Source organism: Morone saxatilis, unplaced genomic scaffold, assembly GCF_004916995.1.
Source record: "Morone saxatilis isolate NCDOM2014 unplaced genomic scaffold, NCSU_SB_2.0 Contig23, whole genome shotgun sequence".
NCBI classification, from domain to species: domain Eukaryota; kingdom Metazoa; phylum Chordata; class Actinopteri; family Moronidae; genus Morone; species Morone saxatilis.
This window is the reverse complement of record NW_023339796.1, coordinates 22,204,261-22,220,277: the sequence shown is the minus strand read 5'-3', so window position 1 is coordinate 22,220,277 and position 16,017 is coordinate 22,204,261. Positions and strand designations below refer to the sequence as shown.

At 40.7% G+C, this 16,017-nt stretch overlaps 1 protein-coding gene across 1 annotated transcript in view; it reads left to right on the top strand.

Moving 5' to 3' along the window:
• Window positions 1-695: 695 nt before the first annotated feature.
• Window positions 696-16,017, top strand: part of brinp2 (bone morphogenetic protein/retinoic acid inducible neural-specific 2) — a gene marked incomplete at its 5' end in the record, with an annotated part of 97,383 nt that continues 82,061 nt past the window's right edge. The window contains 2 exon segments of the mRNA XM_035671200.1: window positions 696-886; window positions 5,007-5,188. Of these exon segments, the coding sequence (XP_035527093.1) occupies window positions 696-886; window positions 5,007-5,188 (373 nt within the window).

The following is a 16,017-nucleotide window of genomic DNA, read 5'->3' as shown; positions in this document are numbered from 1 at the left end:
AGAAGCCCAGTAAGTATGACAATCATGTCAAACATTAAAAAAAAATACAGACAAAGAATTTTATAAAAAGTTCCTGGAATAGGAAATAATCTGCTAAAAATTCATCCAAATCACTCATTGTACACAAACTTCTTGTAGTTACTCAGCTCACTATTTGGGTACTACGCTATTTGTACAGTTTTGAATATAATATGAAATATCCACAAAACTCAGTCAGGGGTTGTTAGTTTACTAAATGATATAGAAGGGATTCTTTAAGGAAAAAGGTTGGGAACCACTGTTGTAGACCATAGAGTCCATCCAGATGAGTCATCAACCGAAGTTATTATTCTTCTGGTGTTTTTGGCAGTTACCAAATAGGCTTTTAGTGCATTGCCACACTGGAGTTGGGTTGACCCTAATTTGCATGTTAAACCAAGATATACTTGTATTATCCTAATACAAGACACTGGCATTGACAAGAGTAAATGGTCTCATTGATTTTACAGCACAAATCAACAGAGTATGGATAGAAGGTGTTCATTAACCTGTAACAATTTGAGTCACAATCAATTTGACGAGTACATTTTCTTTTTATTCTGGCTTCTTCGCTGAAGAAGATGAAGAACCTTTCAGTCTCTTGTGTGTGAATGCGTCTATGTGTAATGGTTATCATCTCCATGTGTATTCACCTTCTAATGTATTCATCATTTCAGGGAGTTCAGCCACTGGAAGGTGAACAGCCTGGCGACAGAGAAGAGAGATTTCCTCAAAGCTCCGTTGCCCTTAGCGCCAGAGTTCCTACGCAACCTGCGGTTACTGGGGCGACGGCCGACCCTGCAGCAAATCAACGAAAACCTCATCAAGAAGTACGGGACCCACTTCCTAGTTTCTGCTACCCTGGGAGGTAAGGAAGGACTGCAGGTGACACATTCGCCTTTATTCTCGGGTTAGGAAGTGTTGGGACACACCAAAAATAGAGCTACTCGTTTTAAGTCTCAGAGGAATTCACAGTAAAACACACTGAGTTATAGCCTATGTTAGTGTAGCGCTGCAGAAGTGTAGGATCTGTGCACTTGTGTTCAAGTTAAAATGTCAAGTGAAAAGCAGCAATGGCAACAGTACCACACCTTGCACCTGCAGCATTCAACCCAAGTTGTTTTCCTCAGTAATTTTCCACTTATCCTTCCTCCTGATGAACATCAGCTGCAAGAGCCTTACAAAGCAGGAGAGGGATTAAATTGATCCATTTCGTAGCATATGTCTGTTTCTATTGGATTTCTTTTTAGCCGCTATCTCCGAGGAGAGAAGTAACTCACAAAACAGAATCACCAGCAGTATCGATCGCGTGCACCTCACAAAACAAGACTGAGACCTGGGTTACGTTTAGAGCGGCGACCTCATGATATTGATACACTGCTGATCCCTCCATGGTCATCACATACAGTAGCAGCCTAGATATATACATCTTTACAGTTGGCAGTTTTTTATAAAGGGACTTGTAGGAAATTGAGTATAAACATCTCAGCACCTAAGCGTTCGTTCCATCAGAGTCAGGGGAGATTTACAAGGCTGGGGTACTCGGATCAGTCTGCAATATACAGTAAATGTATAAAATAGCAGTGGATACTTACTCACTCATGAGATATATATATATATAATGGTCTTTAAATTATGACAAAACGCTATCATTTTAATCTGACATTACCAATACATCTTCTAAAGCTGGCTACCACCCATTCACACACACACTCCTAACAGTCTCTGATATTTTAGTGATGTGTTCGGTTTGCATGCTCAGACACCTAACTTTGGTGCCACTTATCACTGGATGCATGCACCGGAGCATCAGCGTGGGAGACGAGAGATGAATTCAGCGGCAGACTGATAGTTAGACTCTATATGTAATTAACAGCTTCAGCTAAATGGGCCGAGCCAGCCTGCATACTGATTAGTCTGTGGCTGAGCGAATGCACACATCCCAGATCTGTATTTTTATTCTTTTTTGTGTTACTGTTTTCATCTCCTTTTTTTGTGCTTTTTATTGCTGTCTCGCCAGCCATGATTACATTGAGCTGTGAAGTACATTTGCACAATGTTAGCTGGGTTGAAGTGTATAAATTGTCTTAATGATTGTCAAAAATAAAATGCACTTATCTGAAAAATTTCAAGAATCAGGCCGTAATATGCAAGTGTTGGTGAAGCTGAGCAAAAAAAAAAAACTTGGTACTTAGGTGTTGCATTACAGTATGGGACTGTTAGCAGAAGGTAGTGTTTGCTATGGACACAGGCCGATCACCAATGCCAGCTAGGGCCCTCCACGGGCCAACAATTCCAGACCTAGCCCGGCCCCAGCCCGACACCGTCTGCAATTTTTCACATCGACCCCAATTAAGCTCTATTTGATGCTGCAAACACACACACACACACACACACACACACACTCACTCTCTATGGGCACAATGAAAGTAGAGAAGTTAAAAAGCTCTCTGCGATGCTCGTGCTGGTACATGCAAAAACACACATACACTATGGGGACAATGAAAGGAGAGAAGTTAAATGAGCCCGAGTCCGACCTGAGCCCAGTCTATAAATAAAGAAAAAAAGACCTGAGCTAACAAAACCACAGCAGACCTTCAATGGTGGCACATTGCGTGCCCGCTCATTACACACCCATACACCTCCCAAAATTACTTTTTACGTAAAAAGAAAAAAAATGTGACTCATGAACAATTAGTATATCAACTGCAATGTGTAATGCAATGTGTGAAAAGTCATTGTGAGCAGGCCTACTGAGAACAGGTTTCACAGTCTGTATTGATCTGTTGTGGCAGGAAGGTTTGGGCTGGATTCAGGCATTCTCAAATCCAGCTTTCAGCCATCAGCAGCACTTAAAATTGTGGTTTTGTCATGAGTGGCAGCTCTGTGCCATCAGTATTAAAATGGCATACTGTAGTTAAGAAATGTACTTTAGTCATTAAGATAACTACACTGTCATATGGTGCTTATGTAACTGTAATGCTGTGGTTTTGTTTGCTAATTACAAATACATTGCATACATAAATTGGTTTAGTAAGAAAATCACATTGAAATAATATTGTGAATTGTGTATAGGGATCATAGTGCAAGAGGTGCAGCAGCCTCTCACAAATGAAAAAGTTCATGAATGACAATTCGTCCTACAATATTCTTGAAATGTCCATCCAAGATATTTCCTCTGACTGCGTGGACACATTTTTAAGGGCATTGCATCATGTATATATTTCACACTCAGAATTCAGACTGTCAAATAAGGAGGTGGAGGCTAAATATAGTGCACTATAATAGGGAGTGATCTCGGACAGAGCCCGATTGTCACTATTAGCCAAATACCATGGATTTAAACCCAACTAATGTTATTCTTTTTAGGGAAAACATTGGCAAGACTCTTTTAAAATAGTAACTTTAAATAAAAAAACTTCATGAGAAACCTTTAACTCATTAGTTTCTTTTTAAGAAGAAATCACATACTAAAACAGACATAATTATCCTTTAAAATTATTGCAGGGAGCCACAAGCATGTTACATAACACCATAAAATGACACAGAGAAATGGGACGGCAGTTTTATTTAATATCACACTTAGTGTAGGGCAAACCAATACAATAACTCTTTATTAAAACCTTGTGGCACGTATAGTGTACTACAGTAACAACGGCTAACCCCCTCCACACCTGTTTTTCTAAGGATTTGACTTCAGACTTCAGAGATGAGACAATAATCTACATTTCCACCAAACACTGGTGACATTATGCCCCACCACGCAAGCTAAGAGTAAAAGCTACAGTTAGCATGTTTCACATTCAAACATTCATCCATGTTATTATTTCCTGTTTAAACTGACAAACAGCTAGCAAGACAAGGCACAATGAGAGCACTGCTGAATGTTTTAAAAATGTTAGCAAATGTGACACTGTGGCGAGCAGACATTTGATATATATTTTTAGTATTAGTTTGCTTCTGCTAGTTAGCTACTAGGCCTGGGGACAGCAATCTTTTTATCAAAGGAGCCACAAAACATATTTGAGCCTTATAATGCTGACTGACTGAACTGATTTCTCGCCACAGATGAGACCTAACCATAAGCTAATTTTCCTCCAAGACTTTTCTTGTTTGGATTTGGAGTCCATAACTAGTCTATCTAGGCAGATTCAAGTCTGATATTGAGGCAAAACATAGAGGAAAAGGCCCCTGGTCAGGACATAACAGAAGAAGAACATTTTAGTTGACAAAATATTGAAACACTTTATATATTTGTGTGTAACAGATACACATTTTTACAATTGGATAATGTAAGAATGACAATGAAAATGTATAAATTCTGATTCATTTCCATATATGCATATGAATATAGGCTATCTGTCCAACAATTAACTCCTTATCAGACTTTTTGGTGTCTAATTCTGCACTTCCAAATGCTATGAAACAGCAACACTGGCAGTCACTCATTGCCCTTTTTAATTAGTATCTATTAAAATAAGAAACTTGATTTCATGAGAAACTTCATATTTTAAATCACATACTGAAACAGACCTTATTCTCCCTTTCAGTTATGGCTGGGAGCCACAAGCATGTTACGTAACACCATCAGAGGACACAGAAAAACACAACCCATTGTCTTTAGGCTTGGCTTTGTTAATGGTTCTATAATTGTGTGAAGGGAGCGAAGCAAAAGCAAATGATACATTATGTGCATCACAGCAGACAAACCACAAAACCACAGTGAGACAGTGAAGGTCTGCCAAAGAAATGTCAGACGCAGAATGTCACTTAAGTTCTTCCAAGGATAAAATCATCAGCCTGTTGCTCTGGCACAGTGTAATGTCATAATGGAAGTGACCCGTCAGTAATTTTCCCCCTGTAAGCAGAGGATTCAATTCTTTCGTCGATAAGGTTCCAGAAGAAATTTCAACACTGTCAAATAATCATACAAAATATAGCTTAGGTGACTTAAAGACTGAATTTATTGATTGATTATTGATCCACAGGAGAGGAGTCTTTGACCATTTTCCTGGACAAGCAGAAGCTGAATAAGAAGTCAGAGGGTAACAGCAACAGCTCAGTGGTGTCTCTGGAGCTGCTCCATCAGCTGGCCGCTTCCTACTTCACGGATCGAGAGAGCACCCTGAGGCGACTGCACCACCTCCAGATCGCCACCTCTGCTATCAAGGTACTGTACAGATGCACGCTGCGAGTGACTAAGCCTACTTACAGTATGCATATCCACGTGCATATTCTTGACTTAAAAGCAGTGCTGGAAAACGTCTTTTTCAACATATAGCACCTATGCAAATGCACTGTTTGTGTGCTATATGTAGACCTGTGTGTGCAGTTCTCCAGGTCCACAAACAACCACCCATCAAGGTAGACACGCAAACATTAACGCTCCTATAAAACTGTCCCTTTGGGATATATTACCCTGTGTTGCACCTCTAACAAATAGTTCCGCTTGCTCTCAAGGTATGCACACAATCTTTTTTAAAGATTATTTTCAAGGTGCATCATTTCTCAAAGGCTAGGGGGAGAGACGAGAGAGAGCTTGCACAGACATTTTTTTAAAATGGCAGGCTGGATTAAAAGCACAGTGTATGCGCTGCTACCCCACAGAGGCACTAAAGCATGGCAAATGTCAAGTTTCGTTAAAGTCCCAGAGGGAGAAGTGTATTTATGCATACTGTACTCTACTGTACGCCATCTGGACTGGGTTACATGCTGGTGTGCGCTCTCTGTGCACACATGAGGGTTAACACACCTGGCAATTATCATCAGTTTTGTAAAAGGCTGTTGGTGGGTCTGACTGGAGAATCTGAAGTGGTGTTCTGCCTTTTTATAGCACATGAGCCAGTTCTCTGGTTCATTGTTTTTTTTTTACCTGCACAAGTAACACTAGACTCGGCTCGACACCGTGAACCTTCACTTAGTCCACCACCAGTCTTTTACCAGCACTTTTCATCATTAATTGCAAAAGAGGAACAGTTTTGTTAAAAATCCACTAAAAGAAGACAGAAAAATAAATCCTATTACCTCCTCCGCCTGGTTTTACCTTGCATAAGTCCTTTATTTTTTCCTCTCTCGACGACTGGAAGCAAAGCATAACCAAGTGATGCATTTTTCACATCGGAACAGATCTGCCGACTTGTATGCGGTGACAGCAGGTGTGTGGGTGGGCGGACTGTGCTTTCATGCTTCAACTTAAATAGCAAAATCTGATTTAAATGATTATTTGCCAAAAGTGTCAACTGTGTGTGTGTACCTTAAATAAGGGTGCTCATCATCAAGAGTGCTGTCGCTGGAAACGCTGCGCTTGGCACCCTGATGGTGCGCAGGGGTGAAATTGACCATTTCTATTACAGAGAGACACTCAGTGACGCTGAGGCATCTTATTATTCGATAATATACTTTCCTACAAAGCCTTGAATGACCGTATATGAGGCACAGAACACAAAGGCTTCTCGGATTCAAATTGCTTTTACCTAGAGAGAAGAGTTTGATTACCCTGAGAACTGAAATTGAATTTTAATGACTGAAAACAAAGTTAATTGCACAAAATTTTCATGACATACTAGCTACATGGAGTCTGGATGAAATCAGCATCCATTCAAACTTTTATTTTACTGTGCATGCTGTACTCTGAAAAGAAAAAAACGAAAAACAGATAACCTCTGCATAATCAGTTTTTGTCAATTTATTGACAGGCTTCTTCACAGAAAACCAGCGCTTTATTATTTAAGCAAAAACAACAAACAAGATTTTACTTGCTTACTGAGGCATGAATGCTGCATCTCAGTCACAACGGCTGCAACATAAGGCACACATTATCTTTTAATTAATTATGAACCCAAATCTTGCTCATTTTGATACATTTGTGTCTATGGGAGGAGGCTAATGAGCGACTGTCACGAGCCTCTTTTTATTCTTTGCAAAGAAGTCAACAATTGTAGATAAGCAAATGGCGACCATTAAGATCTGTTTTCTGCATCATTTGGTCAGTTTTCAATCCGTCCAGTGATATCCTGTGAAACACACACTGCACAAATTCAGCTGCTGCACTGCTTCTCGTGCATATTTCACAGCATGTCAGTTTTTGACAGTTTGTCATATTCTGCAGTTTGGTCTGAGTGGAGCTGTGTTTGCCAAAATAAGGCAAAATTATGTATGATATTGATGGAATTTAAGTAGAATTCAAAAGTTGCAAGACATTTGATATGGAAAGTCATATTTTAAGCAGTGGAAAGTAGGGATATCCTCAAAGTAAAAGCAGTTTCATTATACAACTTGAATTGATGTGATTTTAAATTAAACGCATATGATGTAATAAATCTAGTTGAGTTGAAGATAAAACTGGGCAATTGCCCAGTTATTAATGGCTCCAACCGCCCCAAAAGTCCCAGGTTGACTGTATGTCAAACGCTATAATAATAATTAGAATAAATGTAAATTTGTTCTGGAATTTGCACCTCCGAAGTGATATATCAGTTCAAGTGGATCCTGCATTATTACTTAATCTCGTGGCCCTGTCTTGCAGAGGGGCCCTATGTCAGATCAAGTTTAAGCATGTAGTTAAGAGCAACTTAACAGCAGCTGAAAATCTTGTTTTTGCTGACCTCCAGTAGTGTACCTTCTCACCTTGCTGCAGTGAAGCAGAAGTGAAAATGGGTGTCTAAAAAGAAGAAAACTATTTTATAAAAAAAAGTGTGTAAAAGCGAGCCGCGACAACTGCAAAGAAGATGGAAAAATCCAAGGCACTATTATTTCTATGTGAAATGTCTTGAAAGTAATTTTGAAATTGAATTTTTGTGATTGCTACTTAAGTGTCTGTGATTATGTCCCCCTGGCAAATGCTGTCAACCTGTAATATTACAGCCTTTTTATTATACTCAAGACTCAAAGTATCTTGTTATTTTCCTTCTTGTTTGCAGTTCAGGGTGTTGTGTTATTCGGGGTGTTATTGTGTCACTGACCACACCCAACCACACAGTGAGACACTTCTCTTCACTCAGGTGTTACTATTTAAAGACTACACACCATAAGTGCAATATACTATAAACAAAGAGTTGTGTTTAATCAAACTAAATGACAGAAAACCTGTGGCAGGGGCTGGATTACCAACCGACCATAGCGGCCAACTGCCCAGGGGTCCCGGACCCTTCACAGCCCCAGTTTGTGTGTGGCAATCACTTGGCTATTTAATTAATCAGAATTTTATTTGCCAATATGCACCACTAGTTTTCTTTTCTTCCAGGGCTTGGCGCTTGTCAGAAGTTGATCCCACCACATTGACGATTCAGGCAGCTGAAACGGTCGTCTCTAAATAAAAATGCTTTTGAAAATAAAGCACGTTTGTGATGTAGTTTATTTTAGACAACTAAATGAGCTGTATAGTTTTCCAAAAAAATAAAAAAACTTTGAAGTGTTACTCCACAATATCACAATTTATTTGTGTTCATATCAGGAAGTGGAGAAAAAGCACACAAAAAAGGAAGAATTGCTTAAAACTGCATGACGGCATATTTCCACAGTAGCCTCTCTACTTTCCCTCGTCTCTGCTGCAGAGTCTGAGTAACACCAGCTGTCAGCAGCAAGGACACACCAATGACTCTCCCAAACTCTTTTAAAGAGTAGAAAGTCCTCCCATCCGCCCACCTCGTACATTTCTAGCAGTTTTAGGCAAACTTTAGTAAAAGTACCATTAAACCGGGGAGAGCTAGATGCAACAGCGTAGCATGAGGCAGGCAACCGAAGCTGCCCCTGAGGTATTGTATGCCAACTATAAAAGAAATAGAGTTATCACAGCAGAGCTCAAGAGCAGGGGTCCTGACAGCCTTGGGCATTAGGGACTATAGTCTCAAATGTTTTTATTCTAGCCCCGAACCTTATAATGCCCCTTTTTTACATCAATTTCCCCCTGACTGCACTGATTATTGCTACTGGGGGGTTTGAGAGGCTGATGCAGTGGGAGCTGGTGGTACTGTACTGTGAGTGGCAGGAAGTGATACTATACAAAGGAAGGAAGGTGGTTAGTAGAGTATCATTACCTTTTACAGACGTGGAAATAAAATGCAATTACCTTTACACTTGGGAAATATACTATAGGCATAGTATGCTAGTTAGCACAGCTACCCCTCTGGCTGGCCAGTTAGCCAGTCGGTCATAATAGCAATAACATTAGTAAAGCCGCGTTTTCTCACTTTGGTTAAATTACAAGAAATGCATGCTAACCTAAATTGTATAACAATACCCATTATTTTGATGGGCTTCATTCATCACAGCAAAATCATGTGTAGACAAGTCTGTGAAAATTTCACATAAACCAGATCACAACCCCCTTATAAGGTTTACAACCTGATTCCAGTTGGTGGCGCTAAGAGTATGACTAAAGAAGACGTGTTCAGGCCGGGACTCTTTTCAAACATGTGAAGTTTGTTGCAGATTGGACAAAGTACACTTATTTATATGAAAACGTCCTGTTTAATGACAAAATCATTGAAATTTTAACAAAACACCAGAAAAACAAACACACTGTTTAACGCACAGCCACAAAGAGCACAACTGTCGATTCCCTAGGAGAAGTTAGTTTTTTTTGTTCGTCTTCTCATGACACACATTTATTTTCATATATTATCGATAAAACATGCCGTGGGGGCTGAGTTTATGGGGTGTGATCAAGCCATTCTGCCACACCTATATGCGTGACTCATATAATACATACATTTCCGCCACCGTCGAACTGTATGCCACGTTTCATGAGTTTTCGCACATGTTGCGGCCGCCAAAAATGCGATTCATTGATGAATAAAATAATTCCTTCAGTTTCAGTTCCTTGTTCGCAGTGCTTTCCTGCTCGGGCCCTAATTATATAAGATGTCAAACTGTTATCTATTGTAGAAAACATTTAGGATTTTTTTACTTTTACACTAAATCTAAAGGGAATGTCACTTCTCCAATATCGCATGTATGAATAGACACGTGTCCATAATGTTCAGCAGGAATTCATGCTTGAACCTTCATTTTCTTAACACCACAGCTTCCAATAATGACAAAAATGATCTAATTAGATTGTGGAATGTGTTGTTGCATATGTAGATTTGCTTATAAATGATGTAACGTTACAAAACAGCTTTTCCTTAATGCTCTAAGATAGGCTTATACCAACTGCATGGTATGTCTACATAGATTTAGACATATGCATATGCAGCCTATGTATTTATTTGTTTTATTCATTCTTATTAGCATTAATAGCTTAATATCAAATTAGAATAAAAACATTTGAAAAATGCACAAATGAACCTTATTACCTGTCCATGAATAAAGCAGCTTTTCTCCTTGAAGACTGACAGGCAGGTAAATAGTCCCATTCTAGCGAGCACCCAGTGATTTTGCACAGCCGCCTACACACACACACACACACAAGTGCACACACAACAAACACACAGCTACTCCCACTTGGAGAACAGCATCCTTTACATGTTTCTGCTAAATGAGGATCTCTGGTATGCGAGCCACCTGCCGTGCCGTGTTCTGCCAGATCAACTCATCACCCAAGAGGAAGCGACACTGAGTGGGATGTACTTGACCTGTGTCCATGTACGCCTCTGGGCTCTGTGTCGCAGCATCACTGAGTGGGAGGTGGGAGGGAAATACATTATCTTTATCTCAAGTGGAGGGACCTCAATCACGCATCCAGTTTAGACTACAGTTTCCTTTTGACTAAAAGAGATCCTCTGTAACATCTGTGTGAAATCTGCTGTTTTGGAAATGAGAGAGGAACTGGCTCAGATGGCAGAATATTTTTACCACAGTGCTGCGGTTGTCAACAGCCAAAAATCAGCGGGGAAACTGCAGTCAGACACTTTACTCCTCTATAAAACCTCATCATGTTGTAGTAAAAACTTATTACAGGTAAGTAATTTTGTACAAATGAATTTTTTTATTGACCATTATACTATACACAGTGATAGAAAGATAAAGCAAAAGCTTTATACTCCTGAAATGTAATTTAAGCTCTAAATCTTCACACCTTTGCTGTTACTTTAATCTCCCATAATTCTTTGTGGTGTCAAAATTATATTTGATGATGTCATATAGCAGGAGAAATTACTTCTGGGTAGTTAATCTAGCAGTTTACAGGGTCTGTCTCTTAGTACTTTCCTACCCTGTCTGTGGCACTCAGACCCAAGCCCATGTCTTCTGACTTAAGACATACAGTATAACTTTAAAAATGGCTCACAGATATATAGTTTGATTTTTTTAAACGAGTAAGTGATTTTCTAAAACAGACGGGCAATGTGGTTTTTAACAAAAATGTCACACAAACAGGAGGAAATAGTGCATTTGTTGGGGTTGGGGTTATGTCAATATTAATGTTTACAGTATCATGTTTTAATAGAGGTATAAGATATATTAGGCTTTGTTACACACACACAATACTTGTTAGTTCACTGTTGATTTAGGTCTTTATATAATATTTGTTAATCCCTTCCTAAATCCCGCCACTTTTTGCTCTGTGCTCCATTTGTTGACATTGTTTGGAATGTGTTAATTTAATTATATGTTTAGTATTACTAAGGTCATAGTTAGTGGAAGTGTTGTACTGGATTGCATTATATTAAGAGGTGTTTTTTGTCCTTTCCACTTATATAGCCTACATGGGGTGGGCAGGATATTAGAAACACCTCTGAATATAATTCAGTCAGGTACAACACTCTCACTATCACCTAAATGCTACAACATATAAGTTAATTAACAACTCTATGACAGCATCAACAAAAACGTAACATATAGGCATAACAAAAGTAGACTTTATGGCTGAGCAGTTGTATCAGATTGCATTAGATTGTATACGTGTACTTAATAAAGTGGCCACTGAGTGTAGAATATCACCCACCTTCCATTAAAAATGGGAAAAGTGGCTAATTGCAGTGCTTGTTCGATTACTTTTTCGGAAAACAGCCATTTTAACTTTTAGGCGAGGACCAGACATTGTAACTTTTTGATGCCTTCTGCAAAAATAAGGGTTACATAATCGTAGTATGACTGATGAAATAGGAATAGTAATGCATAACTTTACCCAGTTGCAATGAAGACGCAATGCATGATTACATTACTTGACATGGGATTGTTAAAAAAGCTTTTAGGGTCATAAGAAAACACACACTACTCTGCCATGTTTGAGTAATGCATATTGTTGAATAAACATTAAAAACAAAATGGCCCAGGTTGAACGATCCACTCAGTAAAGGGCTCTTGGGAGTTTTCAACAAAGGCAGAGACGGGGGTGGAAGCTCTCAGGTGGATTATCATTGAAGTTCCTCACATGAGTTACAAACAAGCCCAGTGTGTATTCAGTGTAACACAGCAGATACCAGCTCTGCAGCTTTCATGCTTTCTACAAACAAAGCAATATTGTGCCAACTTTGGGGGCACAAACTGTGGTAGTAAAATATTAACATTAGTAAACAGTAACAACTGAAACATATACATTATATATGAGACCCAGCCCGGAGGAAGCCTGGGGGCCCCCGTCTGGAGCCAGGCCTGGAAGGGGGGCCCGAAAGAGAGCGCCTGGTGGCCGGGCTTGCCATGGAGCCCGGCCGGGCATAGCCCGAAAGAGTGACGTGGCCACATCTTCATCCCGCGGGCCCACCACTCACGGGAGAAACCATTGGGGTCGGGTGCAATGCCAAATGGGTGGCAAAAGGGCAGGAGGCCTAGACAGACCAGACCCGGGCACAAAAGCTTTGGGGACGTGGAATGCACTTCGCTGGGGGGGAAGGAGCCGGAACTGGTGCGAGAGGTGGAGCGCTATGCGATTTAATATCTGATGGTCCTTACTTCTAGAGCACAGTAGAGACCTCTGGTCCTTATCCTGGATAGGGGTCGACATTATTTGCTTCTCTGAGTTGGTGTAGGGTGCGGGCCGGTGTGGGGATACTAACTAGCCTGGCTGAGCGCGCTATGTTGGAGTTCCCCGCGGTGACGGAGGGTCACCTAACGATCTGTGTTCGTGGGGGGGGGACTATTGATGTTGTTGTGCTTAATGCCCAAAACAGAGCAGTGGAGAATATTCAGCCTTCTTGGAGACCCTGCAATGAAGTCCTGTATACCGGGCTCGCAGTAGGGGAGCTCGGATTGTTCTCCTGGGAGACTCCAACACCACATGTGGCAATTATGGAGATACTTTGAGGGGGAGTGATTGGGAGGGACGGCCTCCCTGTTTGAACGCAGAGCGGTGTTTTTGTTACTCGGACTCTCTGTGGCTAGTCAGGGATTGTCCAGACAAAACACCAATGCTTCGTACATACGGGCGATGCTATAAGTGTACGTGGTACCAGAGCACCTACGAGCCCAAAGGTCTATGGATCGATTTTTGTGATCGTATCCCATTAGACCTGACGGGCCCGCATGTATCTGGACAGCTCGGCGTAGAAGAGAGGGGCGGACTGTCCAACTGACTCACCATCTGGTGGGTGAAGTTGGGTTGGAATATGGAGCAGTCTGCGAAGGACTCCGGAGTTTGAGCGCTTCTCTCTTGCTGCTCTTGAAAGGAGCCAGCTTTAGATGGTTCGGGCGATCCTGGTGGAGGATGCCCTCCAGGGCCGCTGCTGGCTTGCTACCCCCCCGACGCCAATCCGCGGATAAGGTCGGATGAAGATGAGATGGAGATCAGAGATACTACATTATATTCCTTAAGTCGATACGTTTCAAGTTTTGAGTCATCAAACTGTCACTTTGAAATGAGGCTGTAGAACATTAGTATCCTCTTGTCGCTTATTCCTTCCTGTTAATTTTACATGTGGCAATCTGGACATTAATGCAATTTAATTTACTTTGATGTTTATTATTAGAAATAATAATAAGCTAAAGGTATCGGGTGGGGTCTGCATTCAAGAGAGGCTCAATCTGCCAACCTTCACCATCAGCACTGTAAAACCGCGGATACCGTTGGAGTTTACTTAAAAGAATTTGAGGAAAACCGGTTGCCTTAGAAAAAATTAAGGTTACATGTTTGATGCAAAAGCCTTGAGTGAGCATTTAAATTAAAAACATGAGTACCTGGAAACATTGTTATTTTTAAGTTCAATGCACTAACCTCCTCACGGAAAATAACGTAACATGTATTGGATGCTCCATGTTATTTCACTTAAAAATTGAAGCGCCCCCAAAGCAGCTAACCTCCAAGGTGATTTCACTTGAAATCACTTGTAATGTTAACTTGCTTTACACCAATTACTGCCACCTAGTACTCCTCTATTTCATGTGAAAGCTGGTTTTAAACCAGAAAATATATCCTATTAAATGTAGAGAAAACATAACATAAGAAAAACCACAAAAGTAACATTCTCTTTCATGTTATTATTTTAACTTAGGGCACAGGAACATTATATTAACCATATTGATATTGTTCTGCTGGTTGACCCTGGTGGATATATAACATAATTAATTAGAAGCGGAAAGAAGAAAGAAGACTGCCTCCTCTCTGTTAAACTTCTGTGCCTGCTCTCTACATGCACGAATTGGAAACGTGGAACCACAGCTATTTAGGCTCTGACTGTGGGGCACAATGCCAGTGTCTTCCATGGCCCCACTATCGAGCAGAGAAGCTGCCTGGCAGCACTACAAGCGACGCCTTAAGTCCTGGCCTAATAATACAAATCACAATAAGAACATGAAAACTGCTATCCATACGATGGAAAGCCAAACTGCTAGATCAGTACAATACCAATCATCGATCCCATCATGCAAGAAAGACCAGTGGAAATCACCTTTAAAACTATCAACTAACGTGGCAAACAACAGTAACATGGTATTGTTAGACGTGCAAACAGAACCAAGCCTGATATTTGGAACAGTGGTAGCATTTCAGAACACTGTTTTAGACAGAGAGTTGATTTCAGCGTTTGGATTTTTTGGTGCAAGCTCACCGTCTGCCCCAGGTTGAGACTTTACCTGCTGAATGAACTGGAAGGTGTTTTTCACTGCAACTTCAGGGTGATCTAAGTGCGCAAGGGCATAAATAAGTCGCAAAAGGTCTGTGGTAGGTTGGCCAGCTCCTGCCATGACGCGACAAACCTCCAAGACGATGTCTTACTCTGGATGGATGTGAGCTTGAGGATTTTCGCTCAATGCAGAAGGATCTCCCACTGGCAAATCTGACTGACAGTTCGCTTGTTCACTCTGCGTCTGACAAAAAGAACAGCACAAGGAGATAATATAACTTCTCAAACTAAGCAAAACACAACAACGTTACGCAACTAGATTAAAGCCCGGCTTCCTCCGTCTAAAACTACGTCACATCCGCCTTCTTCTTCGCTTGGCAAGAATCGGGGCAGTACTGTGCAGCAGAAAGAGTCCCGCCTCCGTGTAGGTAGGACCAGTATGATGTACATAAAAGGTGACAATTCCTAAAAGTAATCAGCCAAGCAACGTAACGACTCGTTTCATACAGGGTGAGCCTATATACCGGCACTGAACAATCATAGTTTATCTATGGTTTACTGATTACATTTCTGTTAATAAAACATAAATATCACACACTGGACTTTGTCGTTAAAAAACAATGCACCTGCATCAAATATCTACAAGGGAACTGTAGTTCTTACAGGGAAGGTTTTGAAAGAATTCAGGGGATCATCCCCCCAACGTGACCGGCGTCAGACCAAAAGGCACCGTTAGTGTTCTGTGGCTCTGTGGTTCCTGGCAAGATAGAGGCGACCATGAACTCAAATACACTCATGATATAGTTATGAATACATTCATGTTGACTTCCCCAGCAGTATTTTTAATTATTTTAGGGCTGTCAGAGAGTACATGTTAATTTCGATTGCATTATGTACAAAAATAGAGGGCAGATTAATCAGGCTGCATCGATGAGGAGAATCAGGAACTTCAGCTCATCTGCCAGCACAGCAGGTGGACAGAGAGAAAGCAACCAAAAACAAAAAACTATGCAGTTGAAAATATTTATATATTATTTTACATGGCTGTAACTGCAATTTCCAA